This window comes from Gracilinanus agilis, chromosome 3, assembly GCF_016433145.1.
Source record: "Gracilinanus agilis isolate LMUSP501 chromosome 3, AgileGrace, whole genome shotgun sequence".
Taxonomy (NCBI): Eukaryota; Metazoa; Chordata; class Mammalia; order Didelphimorphia; family Didelphidae; genus Gracilinanus; species Gracilinanus agilis.
The window spans coordinates 511,997,171-512,021,001 of record NC_058132.1 but is presented as its reverse complement, the minus strand read 5'-3'; the positions used below and the strand labels follow the sequence as shown (position 1 = coordinate 512,021,001).

The following is a 23,831-nucleotide window of genomic DNA, read 5'->3' as shown; positions in this document are numbered from 1 at the left end:
GTTGTTGTTTTTTAAGGCAGATAGGCAGTTTATCAGTCAAGTGTCTTTGGCTTTCATTAAGGAGTCTTTCAAGTATTCCACTAGCTACAATTAACATCATGCTGTCTGCTAAAAAAGGAACATCAGCAGAACATCCCCATCATATGGAACCTATTTTCCATTTTAATTTGGTGCATCTCACTGAGTGATTAGAAAGTCATTTCCATTTCACATCTATTATGGAACTTTATGAGAGTTAAAAGAAACACTGACTTTGATGTCAGAGGACCTGGGTTTAAATCTGTCTTTGATAATTATTATCTAGGTGACATTGGGCAAGTCATTTAACTTCTCTATATTTTGATTTCCTCATCTGTAAAATGAAGAAGTAAGGTACATTACAGATCTAAATGTGTGCTCCAATGATCCTATGATTTTAATATATTTGAGGAGGTTTTTTTTAATGGTGGCTACTGACGCAAGATTTTCTTTCCTGACTGCCCATCTTAAGTCAGCAAACAGTAAAATCTTACATTATCTCTGCATTTAGATCAGCAAGTGTATAACTGTGAAGATATAGTCTGCTTTAGAATATCATGTGTGTAAGTTTTTCTTTCCTTTCCTTAGCTTCCTGGTGGATGGTACATGAACAACTAACACATGAATATCTTGTTTGAAAAAAAAGGAGAAAGCAGAAAATATCCATATTGTATAGGAATGAGACTTTTGAGTATCTCACAAATTTTTGAGCTTTATCATTTTTTGATGCTAAAGTGTATTTTTATATAGTTATTATTCCCCTCTGTGCCAACCTTTGAAGTAAAATCACTTGACTGTAAAAGCCATACTGGTTGAATATGAAGTGTCTCATTACGTATCTGATTCTTCTTCAGCTTTTCATTCAAATTCTTCATCTTCTCCAACATATGTTATTGCTACATTAGTTGAGATTGTCTTCATCAAAGACTAACATGCTGCTGTCAAAGTTTTCAAGAAACTATGGTCATTGCCACATGAAAATAAAGTATTGAAGTCTTGGTCCTGATTTCAAAGTATTCCCATAGTCTTACATAATGAAGCTCATTTACAAATGTATTATTGTTTCAGGGATTATTGAAGGATTCAGAGACATAAAGATGAATGAACAGTTTCTTGATGTTCCTAAGTAGTCATTGCTACAAAGCAAAATCTATCCAATCTTTTTAATTGGGAAATCCTGGAATGTAGCATTTGGTAGCCATCTAATTTCATTGTCTGCTTTTCTATCAGAGGTAGAAGACCCACTAAATCATAAGATCTCTAGGAAAAGAGAGAATCCAGTGCACTTTCCATCATACTGCATTATCGCTCCTATTTTTAAATTAAGTAATTTCCAAAAAGGCAAGAGATATTGATGATGATGAAATGATATCTTAATCTTACATAATTTTCTTCACATCATGGCATTCTTTTGTATTAGGCATATGTAAGAAATTCTTTTTCTGCCCTTTGGCCTATCTAACAATATCCAAAGTACATATAACTAGTAAATGCCTGAAAGAAAACTAGAATCCAAGTGTTCTAATATTTAATTCCATTTCTCTTTTCACACCAGCATGTTGCCTAAACATATAGAGGCTTTTCAATCACAGTTTTATACGAGGGCTTTTTTACATATAAAAAAATTTGATAAACACTATTTATTAAGTAGAGAATCCTGGCTTGGAATCTGAAATAGTATTCCTACAAACCTCAATGGGGAAAATTGTATTTATTCTTCACAGAGTGAGCAACCATATTATAGATTGAAATGTTAACAGTTAGAGAAGGAAATTATTGAGGAAGGAGCAGAAACTGAGAATAAAGGGCATCTGCTCTTAGTTAGAAACCTGACATTAATCCTAGTTATAATCCCCGCAAAAAGTTTTGATTATTCCCCTTAAGCTTACATATTTCAAATTCAAGTAAATTTTCAATTAATAAATGTATTTAGAGTTCTTATCAGGGGCTCAACTAGGTACTAGAGGCAAAGACAAAAATGAAAGTGATTGCCCTCAAGGAATTGAAATTCTACAGAGGAAACAATGCAATATATAAACATATACAAAATACTTATAGATTAAAGGCAGAGTAATTCTGGTGTTCAAGACAGAGGAGAATACAACTGGACTAATTGGGAAAAGCTTAGCATAATTATTTACTTAGAAGGAAATTAGGAAGAGGTGAAGAAGGAGATGATTGCAGTATGCAAAATAATGAGAGCAAAAATATAGATAGGAAAGATAGAATGTGTTTGGGATATAATACAGAGGAAAATGCATTAGCACTAGAATCAGAGGGCCTAGATTCAAGTCTACATCTCATACTTCCTACTTATTTGACTTTGGACAAGTCACTTTTCTTCCTTGGGCCTCTGAAATGAAAGGGTATGATTAGCCTGGTTATTTGCATAAATTTGTGATCTTATGAATATTTTTAGGAGTAATAGCAAAAGGGTAAGTTTGCCTGAAATATTGAAAGTAATATGATATGACTAGAACCAAAAATTACAATCATATTGTGAAGGGTTTTAAATGCCAGATAGAAATTTTACCCTATTCTAGAGGCAATGGAGAGTCATTGACATCCCTTGACCAGGGAACTCACAAGGTCATACCAATGCTTTAGAAATATCATTTTAATGATGAAAGAATGATGACTGCCTAAATAATTTATAAATTGTTATATTGTGAATTTTCAGTTAGTCTCTTACTTGCTCTTTACTATTCCTAAAAATCAAATCATTATTCTCTCTAAAGTAGCTACTTATTCATGATATTTAAGGCTTTTTTCCCCCTCTTTAACAGACATATATTGGGGACATACTTCTGCTTGTTAATCCATTCAAAGAGCTTCCAATTTATTCCAATATGGTGAGTATTTACTTTATACTCAGGATTATTAATATGAATTCACTGCCACTGAAGCATCTACATTGTTATTACATGAGTAGGTAAAAAGAAGTCCCATTTAGCAGAGATCTCACTTAGGGAATTTTCATTCATGAAATCATTTGTGAATAAATGGAAAAAATTAGTAAATATTTTCTATGTGCTAAACATTGTTTTAAGCATATAGCTACAAGTATAGAAATGCAAAGTCTATCTTCCCCTGTATATCATACTGTTCTCTTTATGTAGCTGAGTAGAATTAATGTTCCCTGTTTTTAGCAACGGGATACAGAGATGGTGTGTAACTGCAGAGTTTCTGCAGCACAACGGAAATACTTGAGTGGATATCAAAGCCTAATGAGTGCTTTTAGAATTGACATGATCCAGTGCTAATATATTAGACAGCCACCTTGCTGAGCTTTTGGTCCTAAGATTTCTTATGTAACTGTTCTCTTTCCCTTACATTTTGTTTTTTGAGGGGAATGATTAGGAAAAAAAGTCTAGATTTCATCTTCTTGATCACCACAACCCAAAAACCTCAAGGAACTTAGATGCTAATTGGAGAAACAACACACAAAGTAGAGAGGTGAGAGAAGTAGAAGGACAACCAACAGAGTAAATATTTTATAAAAGTTCAGTGTTGGTTGAGAAAGTTTCAAAAAGTTGTATATGGTTATTGATGTCAAATGCACTAAAAAGAAATGAAAAACAAAGGTTATTTGACATGATAATGACAACACAAGGTCAGTAACAGGCTATCTCATATCTTTTCCTCTTAGATTTATACATAATATGCACACATTTTATCCCTGACTGAAAAGAAGGGATTGTTTTATGTATATTTTTAGTTATTAGTGCAGTATTCTATATTTGCCAGATAAATGGAGGAAAGATACATTAATATTTATTTATAAAGCATAGACTGTTGAATATTTCTTTTCCTCCATTAGAAGGTAACCTTCTTAAGGGCAAAGACCATGCTGGGGAGAGGGTCTTTCTTTTGTCCACTAGAAATTTGCACAATTTCTGACACAAAAGCTCTGAATAAATACTTATGTTGATAAATTAAGATATCTTTTAAAAATTCAAAACTAGAGAAGCAATGTTTTCCTTCTATAATATTCCATTAGACATGAGATGATTGCTTTTTTTTTTTTTTAACCCTTGTACTTCGGTGTATTGTCTCATAGGTGGAAGAGTGGTAAGGGTGGGCAATGGGGGTCAAGTGACTTGCCCAGGGTCACACAGCTGGGAAGTGGCTGAGGCCGGGTTTGAACCTAGGACCTCCTGTCTCTAGGCCTGACTCTCACTCCACTGAGCTACCCAGCTGCCCTCAAGATGATTGCTTTTAATTCTCTTCATGTTCTCTCACTCTCAATATTCAGTTGGGTCTATTCTGTATTATTTCCTCCTTTTTCTTTGCTTAGAACATATTGTTATCATAGAATGATATAAATGTAAATTCTAGGATGCCAGGAAGCCTAATTTTCAAAAAAGACATTTTAAAAATAAATCATTGGTGAATAATTCTATTTAATCTTTTCACTTATAGTCAAGCAAAAATAAGGATATCTACCCAATTATAAAGCTGAATGATTCTCTGAATTTTGCAAAATAGGGCCTGCCTAAGCTCATACAAAAAAGGAAAAATATATATGTATATGTATGTATATATATATATGTTCAGTTTTCTCACATAATAAAATTATTTTACCAAGTTGTTTGAATTTTTAAACATTAATAAAATGATCAAAATTTTAAAATAAAAATGTTTTCATTAACTTTATTGAGGAATTTTTCACTGTTCTAATTTGATACATATGTTTTTAAAATGTCAGTGTTTTATAATCTCCCTTATGAATTTCTCTGAAATGAGCCAATTTGCATTTGCCAAATTTCTGAGGATCCTTCCATATTTGGCATTGAACAGATTATTATTTTATGATAATATGGGTTCATCATGGCATATCTCAAACAGATAATATCATTTTAATTGTTCATTATATCTCAGTCTTATGACTCTGTTGCATTCGTGTAGGCATGACTAGGAAGATATTTATGGAAAATCAGGAGAATATCATAAAAACCATTTAACCTATCTATTCTTTTGAAAAAAATATTTGCCTAAAGAGGATATTTTCCCACGCATGGGTTAAATAAGAAAGAAAAGTTATCGTATTGTTTTATAGGCTGATACATACTGTTGGGGCCCTCTTGTGTTCAGAATTATATTTCACATATATTGAATTCATTCAGGAGCTTAAACTTTTTTTAAGAGTAGTAAGTGATTTTCAAGTAAAACTAAAGAAATAAAATAAGGTCTATCATACTGAAACTGATACGAAATTCTATTATATGTGTTATGAAAGTTAGCAATGGATAAATTCATGTTACAATTAGTTCCATGTCTCACATTCCATATTGGAAATCACATCTTAATTCCTTTTATTGAAAATGAATATTGCTGACTGATAGCAGATTTTAAATAATTAACTATCCTTCAGTCTATTTAATAAAATTGTGTATTTTCCTTTCACAAATAGAAATTGCATGATTCTGTTTAAAAAGGCAGAGGGAGATAACTAAAATATGTGAATGAACTAAGAAGAATCAACCATAATCTTATATTTTTCTATTATATATCTAGTGCATAATAACTAGTAAAAACAGGTTTGCAAGTTCTTTTGTTATGAAAAATCATAGAATTATTTGTATATTATAATCATATTACAATTTAATATTTAATTATTCATATATACATATTCATATATATGTTCATTAAGAAGTTTAAGCTTTAATGCTATATTTTTATTATGAAAGCTTAACATATTTCAATAATATTCACATATTTGCAAATGTAATAGTTATAAAATTACAACTGAAGAATGACATAATGTGAAAGGCATTGATGGCTTAAACTAGTGATTCCCAAAGTGGGTGCTACTGCCCCCTGGTGGGTGCTGCAGCAATCCAGGGAAGCCGTGATGGACACACTTTTTTTTGTATTACATTCTATTCTGAGTTCAATAAATAGTTTCATAATTTCCAGGGGGTGCTAAGTAATATTTTTTCTGGAAAGGGGGTGGTAGGCCAAAAAAGTTTGGGAACCACTGGCTTAAATAATAGAGGATCACCCATGGAGATGGGAAGAAATTAATTCAAGAATTGCCCCTTAACACTTGCTAATTCTGTGACTCTAAGCAAGTGACATTTATTAGAGGTTTTACAAATGTATTCCACATAAAAACACTATCTCTACTTTGGTAGGCTTAAAAGTAGGATAATGTTTATTTTTTTAAGCATACATTGAATATAAAATGCATCATGTTCTTCAAGAGAGGCAGAGTAGAAAAAATAGAAAGCTAACCTTGGAGTCGGGAAGATCTGATTGAAGTCCTGCTTCTGACTCGAAGTGTTGTGTGACTCTGGGCAATTCACTTAAGAATACATGAAGGTAAGATTTGTACTGGGAGGAGCTTGTTCATTCAGGATCTTGCAATACCATCAACATTTCAAGAAATTACAATCCGCCTCTATTCTATGTACATATATGTAAAGAGTCTAAATTTCACATTTTTTCAGGTCATGCAGCTTTACCTGAGCAGTACTGGAAGACTATGTTCCTCTTTGCCCCCACATATTTTTTCCTGTGCTGAGAGAGCTTATCACATGCTTTTCCAAGAGCAGAGACCTCAATGCTTCATCCTCAGGTAGAGTTCCTTTTATCATTGAATAATAATTACATTATCTGATTTTTTTCCTGTAAAGAACTTGGCAACTTCATTTTTTATGGTTTTCTTTTCATTCACCTTATCAGCAATTAAAGTTGGAATACAACTATGCAATGAATATATTGTATTTCCATCAACTACTATTCATTCTAATTAAATTTGCTGAAATCTAAATTTGCTGAAAAGCAAAATTGTATTAACATTAATGTAATTCAATACTTATTTCATTTTAATATTTCAAGTAGATTTCCACTACCCTTTTGTTTAATTCCCATGAAAACAAAATTAATTAGTTAAAAATCTAAATGGCATAAAATTAACTTTGGCAGTTAAAAATTGACAGACTTTCATAGTTTTGGTTTCCAAAAAGAATTAATTAATGTTTTATATATTTTGGGATAATTGTTAGTTAAAGATGGAATCCTATCTTTTAGATACTGTGCAGTTTTAGTATTCTGAGAATATTTTCTCATATGCAATGCTAACTACTTTGAATAAAATATTTTTAAAATATATCTATATAAGTTCTAATGTTTTAGTTTAAGCCACACAAGGTCATAATTTTTGTATGTACTTATTCAATCATAGAATTTAAATCTGGAAGAAATTATTGATATTATTTAGTCTAAGCTCCTCATTCTGAGGCTCAATAAAGTGACTTGTCCAAGGTTACACAAGAACTAAGTAATAAAAGCAGAGGTGAAATCTAGATATTTTTATGTTAAGTGTAGTGTTCTTTCCACTATGATAAACTTACCTGTTCATTCAAGCATGTTACATTAACTTATTATATTTAGCAAAAGATATTGCATCAAATTTCTTCATGTCAAAACTTTTGGATAACAGCTGGGATTTTTAATATTTCATTAAAAGGGGTTAGAATATTTTGGCAATAAAATAAAATCTGAAATATATCTAAGGATAATACATAGTGAAAAGAATACTATATTTAGACCTAAATACCTGGATACCTACCTTGTTTGCTTCTGACTAGTTCTTTGATCTTGAGCAAATCACTTGATTTCACTTTATTCCTTCTGTAAATGGCGATAATACTTGTTCTACTTCCCTGTCAAGTAGGTGATAAGGACCAAATGAGATTATTTTTTGTAAAATGCTAAATCAATGTAAGCTATTACAATTGTTTTAAATGTTACATATTTCATATGATGATTATTACTAACTATCATTTACTAGCTAGCATTTATATAGTGAAAAAGTGCTTTACAAATATTATCTCAAGGGGGCAGCTGGGTAGCTCAGTGGATTGAGAGCCAGGCCTAGAGACAGGAGGTCCTAGGTTCAAATCTGGCCTCAGACACTTCCCAGCTGTGTGACCCTGGGCAAGTCACTTGACCCCCATTGCCTACCCTTACCACTCTTCCACCAAGAAACTAATACACAGAAGTTAAGGGTTTAAAAAAATATTAAAAAAAAAAAAACAACAACAAATATTATCTCAATTTATCCTCATAACATCCCTGGATTATAGGTGCTATTATTATCTCCATTTTTTCAAGAGAAGATACTGAGATAAATAGTGATTAAGTGACTTATCCAGCATTACACACTTAATAAGTATCTGAGGCTATATTTGAATTCAAGCATTCTTGACCCCAGTGGGAGAGGATGAAAGACAAAGTGGTAGAATAGGGGAAGCATTACAGCCCAGTTCTCCCATTATCCCCCCTGCCCAAGGAACTTTAAAATAATGTGTTTCAAATGAAATTCTAGAGTGGCATGATCAAAAAATGGTGGAGATAATGTATTTTTCTGGCTTAAGGCAACTTAGGTGGGCAGAAGAGGTCTGTGACACTGGGTTCAAGGTTTGGTCAAGAGTGCAGGTGTCAAAAACATCAGCTGTGGGCTTTAATATGGGTATACTGCTCATATTATAATAAGGAGAGATGATACATGTATACCCCCTGACCTATAAGGAGTCAAAAAAGGAGTAAGATTAGACAAATGATTTTGAGATTGATGTTGTTGTATGTGATGATCTTAAAAGAAGAACTGAAAGGGAAAAATGAAGAGAAATACAATAAAAGTGTTTTTTAATGATCTCATTTATAAGGATGGGGTTGTAGGAAGTGGCTTACACATGAATCTCACTCTCATCTGAAGCAGAGAATAATACCCACTCAAAAAGCTGAATATGGAAATGCATTTTACTCAATGGGGGAAATAGGAAAGAAAGGGGAAAAAAGAAAGGGGAATTAAAGGGAAGATAAAGTAAAGAAGACATTTGCCATTGTACCTAAGGATACACAAAAATATATATAGCTCTTTTTGCAGTGGCAGAGAACTGGAATTTGAGGGAATATTGATAAATTGGAGAATGTCTGAAAACATTATGACATAAATATGATGAAGACCTATTACATTATGAGTAATGGAGAAGGGAATAGTTTCCAGCAACCAAAGAAAACTTGTATAAACTGATGCAAAGTGAATGGAACCAGGAAAATAATTTATCCAGTGATAAGAGTATTGCAAAGACAACTTGAAAGATTTAAGAACTCTGATCAGCATGACCAAACAAGATATTAGAAGACTAATGATGCCACGCCCACCCACTAATAGAAAGAAAAGCTCCAAATTCAGAGTGAAACATCACCAATATAGTAATTTCATTTTGATTGACTATGCATTTTCCAACAGATAATTTGTTTTTCTTTTATTTTAAGGTGATGAAGAGGGAAGAAGGTGAATTTTTGCTAAATTTTAAAAATACTAAAAGCTTAAAACAATTGAAAGTCTGAAAATTTTTAAACAGATAGAAAGGAAAGAGGCCAAGGATACTTTTTTGTGGATCACAACCAAAATTGTATTCCCTGACATTTCATAGTTTAGATCAGTGATTGCAAACTAGGGCCCACAGACCAGATGCAGCCCCCTTAAATGTTCTATCCAACCCCGGGGACATTATTCCTAATCTGACGAATACAATCAGTAGGATACAATACAATGAAACTTTGGAAGAGTTGCCTTAGAGACAGACTAACAGATGAGCATTTCCTTTCCTTTGGCCCCCTCTTTAAAAAGTTTGTCCATCACTGGTTTAGATAATTCATTCATAAAACCTTTTTAATAGCACTGATATAGCATATTAATGTTCATGTTGTATTCCCCATTAGGCTGTGATGTCCTTGAAAGTACCGATTGTTTTTTTTTTGCCTTTCCTTATATCCCCAGAATTTAGTACAATGTCTGACATACTTAATAGGCTCTTGATAAATGAATATTGACTGACTTAGTGACTTAAAAGACCTATATTAAAATCAGTCTGAGATTTCTTTCCACCTACAAAAAATCTAAATTTTCTGTTAATTTAAACATCTTCTTTTAGTGTTGTCATGGCTCAAATATTTATCACCTTGTTGTCTAACTAATGACAGTAATGCTTGAATTTAAGTAAACTCATCCTGAAATCATCTCTAGGCACATATTCAAACTGTGTTCTGCCTGGTAAAATTGAAAACAGCCTCAGTTCAATAAGCTCAGCCTTCCAGAATCATGAAGCCTCCAAGCCTCTGGCCAAGAACAAGCATTGAAAGAAGATAATTCAGGAATATAATTTACCATTCGATTATAATATAATTTACCATTTGAGAGTGTGTATAGCAGTCATTCCCAAAGTGGATGCTACCACCCCCTGGTGGGTGCTGCAGTGATCTAGGGAGGCGGTGATGGCCACAGGTGCATTTATCTTTCCTATTAATTGCTATTAAAATTAAAAAAATTAATTTCCAAAGGGTTAAGTAATATTTTTTTTTCTGGAAAGGGGGAAGTAGGCCAAAAAAGTTTGGGAACCACTGGTGTATAGGAACTAACTTTTTTCTCATACCTATCCTGATCATCCCTGAAGAAAATGATCTAAAATAGTATACACTAATGAAAACAGTGACATTAAAAGTTGCACTTTAGGAACAACTCATCGTTTAAAGCATGTGTCCAATAAAGAGATAAAGGTAGACTACTGATTTGGATAGGGCACTTACGTGACACGGTGGGACAGAGTGCTAGATATAGAATCAGGAAGACACATCTTCCTGAGTTTAAATCTGGCCTTAGATACTTATGAGCTGTGAGATCTTGGACAAGTGACTTAGTCCTGCTTGTCTCCATTTCCCCATCTATAATATGAGCTGGAGGAGGAAATGTCAAATCATTCCATTATCTTTGCCAAGAAAACCCCAAATAGGGTTACAAAGAGTCAGACATGACTAAAATGACTAAAGTATAGCAACAATAATAATTTGGATAGTGACTAATAGCCACTGGAAATGATTTTTTGCAGTTTAATTTTAAGCAACAAGATGAGGCTGCAGGGCTGTTGAACCCCGAGGATATCACTGTTAGAATCTTCTTCATGGGGTAGAGAAGGAGGGAAAGAATTTGAGACTCAAAATTCTTAGAATAATGTAATTGGGGAAAAATAAAATTACATTAAAAAAAGAATCTTCTAAGTCCAAAGACATTTTTTCCTTTGCATGATAAGTACACTAGACTTAACTATCTATATCTTTAGACTTAACTATCTATATCTTCCAGCTTGTGGTTTTCCTACCTGCCTTGTGCCGAAAAATGGGGGTTCATTACTGTATTATCAAAGGTAAAGCCAGATTGGGTTGACTGGTTCACAGAAGACTTGCACAAGCATTGCTTTCACACAGGTTAACCTGGAAGATAAGGGAGCCCTGGCTAAGCTGGTAGAGGCCATCAAAACTAATTACAATGACAGATATAGGAAAAAATGGTCCTATTTGTAAGAAAGGAGGAGGAGGAGGAGGAGGAAGAAAGAGGAGGAGGAAGAGGAAGAAGGAAGAGGAGGAAAAGGGAGAAGGAGGAGGAGGAAAAGGAAGAAGGAAGAGGAGGAAGAAGGAAAGGAGGGAGAGAGAGAGACCCATGCTTATAGAAAGAGATACAAAAACACAGAAAAGAACATAGGGACAGAGAGATAGACAGAAGAGAATGAATATGACTGTGTAGTATCAAGAGAATCAGATGAAGGATAGGAGCCTTTTCCCAACCAAAATACCTATAAATATAGATATAAACTGTAGATGATTAAGTTTATAAGGGCAAAAAAGAATTGTTAATTTGTGTATTCCGTTTCTTCTTTCTTACAAATAGGACCGTTTTTTCCTTTCCTTTTCCCAAAGTAAGGGGCAGGTGATTAGGAGTGTGAAGAAGAAACTGAAAACCAATCTTACCTGTCAGACAGAAACCAAAAAGATTTCTAGCACTTCATCTTAGGATCTAAAAATACTTTGAAAAATAAATCTGGACCTGCGATTTCACTAGTATAAGGAACTTCCACTAAAGAAACTCCATCAATCAGTAAAATTAGCAGCTATTCTATAATTCATCATTTTAAGTAATTATCCAGATCTCTGGGAGATTAAATGTTTTCCACAAGATATTATAGTCAGTATGTGATGGTGTATGTTATAGAGATTTGAAGCCAAGTCTTCCAGACTCTGAGGCTGACTTTCTTTCCAAAATGTCATATTATTTGAAAGAAAATTCCTGCATCATAATTAATTATTTTTTCTGATCATCTGTTTATGAAGCCTCTGCCTTAGGGAAGTCAAGTAGTTAAAAAAAACAAACACCTAAATTCTAGTCTCAGATTCTATAGTTATAAGCTATGCCTTTTCTTGTTCTTATTTTGTTTTTCTGTAAAATGAGTATGTTTGACAAGGTGATGTCTAAGGTTGGATCCATTGACAGTATTTTTGTCTCTCTGGCTACCTAGTTAATGCTTCTGTTTTCTCTTTCAACTGTAAAAATCCTCAAAATCATTACCTGGTCCCTCTGGTTCCCTTTTTCTGTATTCAAATGAGTATAATTTCTATTCCATATTCATGATGATTAAATGTTCATGAAAACTTTTATAGAAACTTTATATAGAAAGATTCATCAAATTCATTTCATTGATCAGATTTTTCTCCTTTATTTTTAAATTTTATATAAGATCAAACCTACAGCTGAAGGCACTGATATTCTCATTGCATTCATACTACTACTTCTTATATTAGTGTTAATGGCTCACTTCTGTGAAATAAAATACCACTTTTGAATAATAAGCAATATAGATAGGATATGTACAGAAATTACCTTATTGGATCCAATATTGTGTATTCAATATCAACATTGGATAATAAACAATCCTTAAGGAAAGGGAGAGCCTTTTAAGCTAAATTTTATGTACTTTTTATGGTAAGACCTGGAAATGTTCTCTTTTTTTGAGGTAATGAGGATATTTTTAAAGATATCAACTGTAACTACATCATTTCTTGCAAATAATGCATCACCAAAATGTTTTCATTACAGCATATTGCTAATACATGGAAAATTATCAGTGAAAACACATGTAAGGTATTACTTATTGAGTAAAATGAATTATAACCAGATTTTAAAAGATTTTAGGTTATTTTCATATGAATGTAGAAATATTCATTACATAGAATGTTGTTTTATAATACTCTATTGCATTAAATATGTAATAATTAACCCATTATACTTCAGTATTATAGAATTATATTCCTTATAGTATATAATTTGTTATATTTCTTCAATTTATATTTTACTTCCTAAAAATTTTTGAATTTTAATTATGTCAGGGGAAATTGCATGTATCCAATCTTTTCAAAAGGAAACTTTAATTTTTGATTATGCTTAGTTCTATGATAATGAAAACTATATTAAAGGCAACTGACACAGAGGATAAAGTCAAGGCCTGAAGTCAAGAAGACTTGAGTTCATATGTGGCCTCAGATATTTACTAGCCATGAGACCCTGGTCAAATCACATAGCCTCACTGGTCAGTTTATTCAACTAGAAAAAATGAGTATAATATCACCTATTTCACCAGATCATTGCAGGATCAAAGGAGGTCATATTTGTGAAGTTATTGGAACATGGCAGGCACCTAACAAATACTTGTTTCCTTCCCAAAACATTTTACAAAAATTAAAGGGCTTTGTAAATCTGAATTATTAATATGATAATAACCAATAAAAGCCAACAATAATAAATGACAGACTAATATATCCAAGTACTAAATATCTCACTCTCTTTTCCTTTGTTTTTAAGAATTATTTCTGCTTAGTTGCATGATCTCTAATAATAATCATGACCAGAATGTCAAATCTCAGTCTCTCTCTCTCTCTCTCTCTCTCTCTCTCTCTCTCTCTCTCTCTCTCCTTCCTTAGTGGTGAAAGTGGTTCTGGGAAGTCTGAAGCCAGCAAGCAAATAGTGAGGCATCTCACATGCCGATCCACCTCTAGCAAGTGTTTATTTGACTGCAAAATAAAAAATGTAAGTACCATTATTGGTTGCCTTAAAGAATTATTTGAGTTCAAGTCAAAGACAGAATCATAGAACTCTAAAGGGGAAACAGGCCCTAAGAGGTGACTCAGGTTGTACCTGAAAAAACTGAAGCCAGGAAAGATTAGTTGATTTAAAAATCACACAGGCAATATAAATAAGTGACAGAGACTGAACTTGAATCTAGTTCTTCTTACATTAAGCCTAGTGTCCTTTCACCAAGCAAAACTATCTTCTCTATTTTTTTCTTCCAAATTGGTGCATATTGGATATNCTCTCTCTCTCTCTCTCTCTCTCTCTCTCTCTCTCTCCCCTTCCTTAGTGGTGAAAGTGGTTCTGGGAAGTCTGAAGCCAGCAAGCAAATAGTGAGGCATCTCACATGCCGATCCACCTCTAGCAAGTGTTTATTTGACTGCAAAATAAAAAATGTAAGTACCATTATTGGTTGCCTTAAAGAATTATTTGAGTTCAAGTCAAAGACAGAATCATAGAACTCTAAAGGGGAAACAGGCCCTAAGAGGTGACTCAGGTTGTACCTGAAAAAACTGAAGCCAGGAAAGATTAGTTGATTTAAAAATCACACAGGCAATATAAATAAGTGACAGAGACTGAACTTGAATCTAGTTCTTCTTACATTAAGCCTAGTGTCCTTTCACCAAGCAAAACTATCTTCTCTATTTTTTTCTTCCAAATTGGTGCATATTGGATATACAGTAGAAGTAACCCATTTACATGCATAAACATACATTCAATTCACAGATTTTTAAAATTAAGTTTATTTAATTAATTAATTTTGAGTATTTTCCCAAGGTTACATGATTCATGTTCTTTTCCTCCCCTCCTTCCAGTCCCCTCCCATAGACAACAAGCAATTCAAATGGGTTTTACATGTGTCATTGATCCAGACCAATTTCCATATTATTAACATTTCCATGAGGGTAATCATTTAGTCTATATCCCTAATCATATCCCCATCAAACCATGTGATCAAGCAGTTGTTTTTCTTCGTGTTTCTACTCCCATAATTCTTTCTCAGGATGTGGATAGTATTCTTTATCATCAGTCCCTCAGCCTTGCTCTGGATACTTGCATTGCTACTAGTAGAGAAATCCATTATGTCGATTGTGACACAGTGTATCTCTCTCTATGTATAATGTTCTCCTGGTTCTGCTCCTTTCACTCTGTATCAGTTCCTGGAGGTTGTTCCAGATCACATGGAATTCCTCCAGTTCATTATTCCTTTTAGCATAACAGGATTTCATCAGCAAGAGATAACATAATTTGTTCAACCATTCCCCAATTGAAGGGCATACCCTCATTTTCTAGTTTTTGCTACCACAAAAAGCATGGCTATAAATATTTTTTAAAAGTCTTTTTATCTATGATATCTTTGGGGTAAAAACCCAGTAATGGTATGGCTAGATGAAAGGGCAGGCATTCTTTTATAGCCCTTTGAGTATAATTCCAAATTGCCATCCAGAAAGGTTGGATCAGTTCACAACTCCAACAGCAATGCATTAATATCCCAATTTTGCCACATCCCCTCCAACATTTATTACTCTCCCCTGCTATCATTTTAGCCAATCTTCTAGGTGTGAGGTGAAACCTCAGAGTTGTTTTGATTTGCATTTCTCTAATTATTAGAGATTTAGAACCCTTTCTCATGTGCTTAGTGATAGTTTTATTCCTTTACCTGAAAATTGACTATTCATGTCCCTTATCATTTATCAATTGGGGGAGTGGCATGATTTTTTATACGATTGATTTAGTTACTTTTATATTTGATCAATTAGACCTCTGTCAGAATTTTTTGTTATAAAGATTTTTTTTTCCCAGTTTGTTGTTTCCATTCTGATTTTGGTTGCATTGTGGTTTTTTTTTTACAAAACCTTTTTAATTTAATATAATTATTTATTTTACATTTCATAAATTTTTCCAACTCTTGCTTGGTTTTAAAACCTTTCCTTTTCCAGAGATTTAACATATATAACATTCTGTGTTCAATTAATTTACTTACAGTTTTCTTCTTTATATTCAAGTCATTCACCCATTCTGAATTTGTGTTGGTGTAGGGTGTGAGATTTTGATCTAAACTTAATCTCTCCCATATTGTTTTCTAATTTTCCCAGCAGTTTTTGTCAAATAGTGGATTTTTGTCCCAAAAGTTGGGCTCTTTGGATTTGGATTTATCATACACTGTCTTGCTGACATCACTTACCCCAAGTCTATTCCACTGATCCTCCCTTATGTCTCTTAGCCAATACCATATTGTTTTGATGACTGCTTCTTTATAGTATATTTTAATATCTGGTACTGCTAAGCCACCTTATTGTTATCACTTTTTTTCATTATTTCCCTTGATATGCTTGATCTTTTGTTCTTCCAAATGAACTTTGTTATAATTTTTTCTAATTCAGTAAAAAAGTTTTTTGGTAGTTTGATAGGTATGGCACTAAATAAGTAAATTAATCGGGGTAGAATGGTCATTTTTATTATGGTAGCTCATCCTAAACATGAGCAATCAATATTTTTCCAATTGTTTAGATCTACTTTTAATTGTTTGGAAAGTGTTTTGTAGTTGTGTTCATATAATTCCTGTGTTTGTTTTGGTAGATAGATTCCTAAGTATTTTATATTGCCTAGGGTGATTTTAAATGGTGTTTCTCTTTCTACCTCTTGCTGCTCTAATGTGTTGGAAATATATGGAAATGCTGATGATTTATGTGCATTTATTTTGTATCCTGCAACTTTGCTAAAGTTGATGATTATTTCTACTGGCTTTTTAGTTGATTCTCTAGGATTCTTTAAGCAGACCATCATATCATCTGCAAAGAGTGATAGCTCAGTCTCCTCATTGCCTATTTTGATACTTTCAATGTATTTTTCTTCTCTAATTGCTACTTCTAGTGTTTCTAGTACAATGTTAAATAGTAGAGGAGATAATGGGCATCCGAGTTTCACTCCTGATCTTATTGGAAATGCTACTAATTTATCCCCATTGCATATAATGCTTGTTGATTGTTTTAGATATATATTGTTTATTATTTTTATGAAAGGTCCTTCTATTTCTATACTTTCTAGTGTTTTCAAAAGCAATGGGCGTTGTATTTTGTCAAAAGCTTTTTTCAGGGTCTTTTGAGATAATCATGTGATTTTTGTTTGTTAGCTTCTTGATAAGGTCAATTATGTGGATGGTTTTCCTAATGTTGAACCATCCTTGCATTACTGGTATAAATCCAACTTTATCATGATTGATAACCCTTTTGATCACTTGCTGTAGTCTTTTTGCTACTATTCTATTTAAGATATTTACATCTATGTTCATTATGGAGATTGGTCTGTAGATTTCTTTCTTTGTTTTTGATCTACCTGGCATTGGAATGAGTACCATATTTGTGTCATAAAAGGAATTTGGTAGGACTCCTTCTTTGCTTATCTTATCAAATAATTTGTATAGTATTGGGATTAGTTGCTCTTTGAATGTCTGATAGAATTCCCTTGTGAATCCATCAGGCCCTGGCGATTTTTTCTTAGGGAGTTCTTTGATGGCTTGTTCAATTTCTTTTTCTGATATGGGATTATTTAAGTATTCTATTTCTTCTGCTATTAATCTAGGCAATTTATATTTTTGTAAATATTCATCCATCTCCCCAGGTTGCTATATTTATTGCCATATGATTGGGCAAAATAGTTTTTAATGATTGCTTTAATTTCCTCTTAATTAGAGGTGAGGTCTCTCTTTTTATCTTTGATACTATTAATTTGCTTTTCTTCTTTCCTTTTTTATTAGATTGACCAGTACTTTGTCTATTTTATCTGTTTTTTTTAAAAATACTAGCTTTTCTAGTCTTATTTATTAATTCAATAGTTCTTTTACTTTAGATTTTATTAATTTCTCCTTTGATTTTTAGTATTTCTAATTTAGTTTTCATTTGAGGATTTTTAATTTGTTAATTTTCTTTTTTTTAAGTTGCATGCCTAATTCGTTAATCTCTGCCCTCCCTAATTTGTTACTATATGCACTCAGTGATATAAATTTTCCCTTTAGAACTGCTTTGGCTGCATCCCATAGGTTTGGTTAAGACGTCTCATCATTGTCATTGTCTTCAATGATGTTATTAATTGTTACTATGATTTGTTCTTTCACTAAATTATTTTGGAGAATCATATTTAATTTCCAATTAATTTTTGGTTTGCCTCTCCATGTAGTCTTACTAAAAACTATTTTCATTGCATTATGATCAGATAAGGTTGCATTTATTATTTCTGCTTTTTTGCATTTGTTTGCCATGTTTCTATGCCCTATTACATTGTCAATCTTTGGGAATGTTCCATGTGCTGCTGAAAAGAAGGTGTATTCCCTTTTGTCCCTATTTATTTTTCTCCATATATCTATTAACTCTAATTTTTCTAAGGTTTCATTCATCTCTCTTATCTCTTTTTTATTTATTTTTTGTTTTGATTTATCTAGATCTGATAGGGGAAGATTGAGTCCCCCACTAGAATAGTTTTGCTATCTATTTCAATTTTGAGCTCCACTAGCTTCTCCTTTAGGAATTTGGAAGCTCTACCATTTGTTTCATACATGTTGAGTACTGATATTTCTTCATTTTTATACTACCTTTTATTAGGATGTAGTTACCTTCCCTATCTCTTTAAACCATATCTATTTTTACTTTGGCTCTGTCAGAGATCATGATGGCAACCCCTGCCTTCTTTTTCTCATTTGAAGCCCAAGAGATTTTGCTCCATCCTCTCATTTTCACTCTACGTATGTCTGTCTGTCTCATATGTGTTTCTTGTAGGCAACATATGGTAGGATTTTGGTTTCTATTCCACTCTGCTGTTTGTTTCTATTTTATGAGTGGAGTTCATTCCATTCACATTCAGAGTTATAATTATCAACTGTGTATTCCCAGACATTTTGATTCTCTCTCCTTGTCCTGTCCTTTCTTCTTTCACTATCTCCTTCTATACCAGTGTTTTGTTTTTAATTAATTTCCAGGGGCACTAAGTAATATTTTTTCTGGAAAGGGGGCAGTAGGCCAAAAAAGTTTGGGAACCACTGATCTAAGCTAAGTTTTAAGACATTGCCTCTATCATTATCTCTCATCTCTTTCAACTGCTTTAACTCAGATGTTTCCTTTTTCCTCATTGTAATGAAATGTTCATAGCATTGCCCAAGGAAAGATAAGAAACTATAATTATCACTCACTCAAGGCAATTTCTATTATTTGATCAGGAAACCATTCATTTCACATAACTGGAAAATGTGAGTTTTTCCCTGAAAAGCCCTGGATTTGAGTTTTGTTAAAAATAAATTCATAGTTTAGTCTTAAGACACAAGCAGTTGGTTAGCAATAGGTTAAGTTATTTTTGTGCAAAGGAGTAAATTTCATATGGCTTCAGCAGAGTAACAAACATATGTTATTCAAAAAGAGTTTGTATTGTTTTGAAACTGCTTACTTTGTTATGGCTTTTTTTTCCTAAAGGAAGAATAATGGTTTCCATGGACCACAATTTTCTGTCCTGGAAAATAATGTTATATGTTTGTTTATGTGTGTGTGAATATTGCATTTAGGTATGTATGTATGTATGTATGTCTATGTTGGAGAGAGAGGAAGATGGAAGGTCCAAAGGAAAAATAAATAGAAAGGAACTTAGAGGGAATATAGGGCAGAAGGGTATGAAGGGCCAAAAAATATTATTACATTGTATGGCATTTAAACTGTGTGTTGAAAAGGAAGTTAGGAGTCAGAAATGAGTAGAAATGGCATTTTTCACAAGAGGGGGACAGCCAGTACAAATACAGAAAATCAGAAAATGGAGGTAAGGCATTGTAGCTGGATTGTAGATTTGTGGGGAATATTAAAATGTAAGAAGACTGGCAAGTAAGAAGGAACTTTGCTGTGAAGGTGCCGAATAGAGGGTTTATATTTAATCCTGGAGACAATAAAGAATCAGTAGAGTTGGGGTAAGGTAGAGGTATGTGACAGGGACAGACATGGCCTTTATTGAATTCCCATTTGCAGTTTAGCAAATAATGGATTGGAATGGGAGAGAATTTAAAGAAAGAAGAACAGTTAGAAGGATACTTTAAATATTCCAGGTGAGAGACAATGAGTTTTGGGTTATTTCCCACTTCTCCTCTCTCAAATTCTTTCTCTTTTTTTTAAAATTTTTAATATTTTCCCATAGTTAAATGTTTCACGTTCTCTCCCTCTCTCCCCCAAATCCCCCACACCCACCATAGCTGATGCACAATTTCACTGGGTTGTTACATGTATCATTGAATAATACCTAATAATAATACCTAATTGAGATTTTTTTTAAGGAGACCATCATATCATCTGCAAAGAGTGATAGCTTGGTGCTATCACTCACTGCCTATTTCAATACCTTCAATTTCTTTTTCTTCTCTTAATTGCTACTGCTAGTGTTTCTAGTACAATGTTAAATAATAGAGGTGATGATGGGCATCCTTGTTTCACTCCTGATCTTATTGGGAATGCTTCTAATTTATCCCCATTGCAGATGATTTTTGTTGATGGTTTTAGATAAATACCACTCATCAGTTTTAGAAGGCCCTTCTATTCCTATACTGTCTAGTGTTTTCAGTAGGAATGGATGTTGTATTTTGTCAGACTTTTTCAGCATCTATTGAGATAATCATGTGATTTTTATTGGTTTGCTTGTTGATATGGTCAATTATGTGAATAGTTTTCCTTATATTGAACCATCCTTGCATTCCTCGTATAAATCCTACCTGATTATAATGAATAACCCTTGAGATCACTTGCTGGAGACTTTTTGCTAGTATTCTATTTAAGATTTTTGCATCTATGTTAATTAAGGAGTTTGGTCTGTGGTTTTCTTTCTCTGTTTTTGTTCTACGTGGATTTGGGATCAGTAACATATTTGTGTCATAAAAGAAATTTGGTAGAACTCCTCCTTTGCTTATTCTGTCAGATACTTTGTATAGTATTGGGATTGGTTGTTCTTTAAAGTTTTGATAGAATTCACTTGCGAATCCATCAGGTCCTGGGGATTTTTTCTAAGGGACTTCTTTGATGGCTTATTCAATTTCTTTTTCTGATATGGGATTATTTAAGTATTCTATTTCTTCTGCTGTTAATCTAGGCAATTTATATTTTTGTAAATATTCACCCATATCACTTATATTGCTATATTTATTGCCATATAATTGACCAAAATAATTTTTAATGATTACCTTGATTTCTTCTTCATTACAGGTGAGGTCTCCCTTTTAATCTTTGATGTTAATAATTTTGTTTTCTTCTTTCTTTTTTTAATTAAATTGACCAGTACTTTGTCAATTTGATTTGTTTTTTTAAGTACCAGCTTCTAGTCTTATTTATTAATTTAATAGTTCTTTTACTTTCAATTTCATTAATTTCTCCTTTAATTTTATAATCTCTAATTTAGTATTTAACTGAGGATTTTTAATTCATTCACTTTCTATGTTTTTTTTGTTTGCATGCCCAATTCATTGATCCTTGCCCTCCCTAAATTGTTAATATATGCACTCAAGGGTATGAATTTTCCCCTGAGTACTGCTTTAGTTGTATCCCACAGATTTTGGTAGGATGTCACATCATTGTCATTCTCTTCTATGAAATTATTGATTGTTTCCATGATTTGTACTTAAACTGATATTGGAGAGTCATATTATTTAATTTCTAAGTAATTTTTGATTTGTCTTTCCATGTACCCTTACTAATTATTATTTTATTGCATTATAATCTGAAAAGGTTACATTTATTATTTCTGCTCTTTTGCATTTGTTTGCCATGTTTCTATGCCCTAGTACATGGTCAATCTTTGTCAGTGTACTATGTGTATCTGAAAAGAAAGTGTATTCTTTTTGTCCCTATTTATTTTTTTCCACATATCTATTAACTCTAATTTTTCTAGGATTTAATTCACCTCTCTTATCTCTTCCTTATTTATTTTTTGGCTTGATTTATCTAGGTCTGAAAGAGGAATATTTAGATCTCCCACTAGTATGGTTTTACTATCTATTTCCTTCTTGATCTCTGCCAGTTTCTCCTTTAGAAATTTGGATGCTATTTCATTTGGTGCATACATATTGAGTTCTGTTATTTCCTCATTGTTTATATTGCCTTTAATCAGGATGTAATTACCTACCCTATCTCTTTTAACCAGATCTACTTTTACTTTGGCTTTGTCAAAAATCATGATTTCAATTCCTCCCTTCTTTTTCTCATTTAAAGCCCAATATATTTTGCTCCAGCCTTTTATTTTTAGTCTATGTATGTCTGCCTGTCTCATGTGTGTTTCTTGTAGACAACATATGGTAGAATTTTTGTTTTTAATCCACTGTGCTATTTGCTTCCATTTTATGGGTTAGTTCTTCCCATTCAGAGTTATAATTATCAACTGTGTATTTCCAGACATTTTGATTCCTTCTCCTTGTCCTGCTCCTTCTTCTTATGCTATTTCCTTTTAAAGCAGTGGGTTGTTTTAAATCAGTCCCCCTTATCCCCTCCCTTAGTTTACTTCCCTTTCTACCCTCTCCATTTTTGTTCCCCTCTTATTATTTTCAAGGCCTAATGAATTCTCTCCCCCTGTCTTCCCCTCCCTTTTTGAACTGCCTCCTACAATCCCCCCCCTTGGTTTATCATTTCTGACTTTCTTTGTAGGATAAAACAGAATTCGATATCCCAATGGATCTAGCTACTCTTCCCTCTTAAGATTAATTACACTGAGAGTAAGGTTTAAGTATTTTCTATTAATGCTCTCTTCCTCTCCTTCTTATAATAGTATTCTTCTTGTCCCCTTTCCATGCTGTCTTTGTGTGGTGTAGATTATCCTATTTTTCCTATTCCTTTAAGTTTCTCTTGGTGCCATCTTCTATTCCTACCCACCACAACCCCCCAGCTTTTTTTTCTGTATCATCTTAGACCATTTAGTACTCCAAAGTCTCCCTATAAATAATTCTTCTACTTATTATAATAGTGAATATAATTTTTGAGAATTACACATAACTTTTCTCCATATAGTAATACAAATAATTTGATCTTATTGAAGCCCTTAAAGAATCAAATTTTAAAATAAGAGTTTTCTTCTTTCATCTCTCCTTCTTATTTACCTTTTCATGTTTTTCTCTTGGTTTTTGTGGTTGGATATCAAACTTTCCATTTAGTTCTGGTCTTTTCTTTGCAAATATTTGGAAATCTTCTAGTTGAATGCTCATACTTTACCCTGGAAGTATGAAGTCAGTTTTGATAAGTAGGTGATCCTTGGTTGTAGACCCAATTCTCTTGCCTTTCTGAATATCACATTCCAAGCCTTGAGGTCTTTTAGCGTGGAGGTTGCCAGATCCTGTGTAATCTTGATTGGTGTTCCTTGATATCTGAATTTAATTCACCTCTCTTATTTTTCTGCCTTCTTGTAATTTTTCCCCTTTACTTGGGAACTCTTGAATTTGGAAATTATATTCCTGGGGTTTGACTTTTGAGGGTTTAGTGTAGAGGGTGATCTATGGATCCATTCAATGTCTATTTTGCCCTCTTGTTGAAGAACATCAGGGCAGTTTTCTTAGATAATTTCTTGTAGTATGGTGTCCAAATTTCTATTAATTTCTGCTTTTTCAGGAAGACCAATGATTCTAGATTGTCTCTTCTTGACCTATTTTCTTGATCTCTTATCCTCTCAGCAAGATATTTCATGTTTCCTTCCATTTTGACTTTGCTTTATTAGTTCCTGCTGTCTTTCAAGATCATTGGCTTCTACTTGCCCAATTCTGGTCTTTAGAGACTTTTTCTGCTATAATCTTTTGATTTTCCTTTTTGATTTGCTCTATCTTGTTTTCTTGCTGTTTAATTTCTGTCTC

At 32.9% G+C, this 23,831-nt stretch overlaps 1 protein-coding gene across 1 annotated transcript in view; it reads left to right on the top strand.

Annotated features, from left to right (window-relative positions):
- Positions 1 to 23,831, top strand: part of MYO16 (myosin XVI) — a 719,254-nt gene that overhangs the window by 252,280 nt on the left and 443,143 nt on the right. Inside the window, exons 10-12 of the mRNA XM_044669338.1 lie at positions 2,805 to 2,870; positions 6,471 to 6,598; positions 13,840 to 13,945. Coding sequence (XP_044525273.1) covers positions 2,805 to 2,870; positions 6,471 to 6,598; positions 13,840 to 13,945 — 300 coding nt within the window. The remainder of the gene's footprint in view (positions 1 to 2,804; positions 2,871 to 6,470; positions 6,599 to 13,839; positions 13,946 to 23,831) is intronic.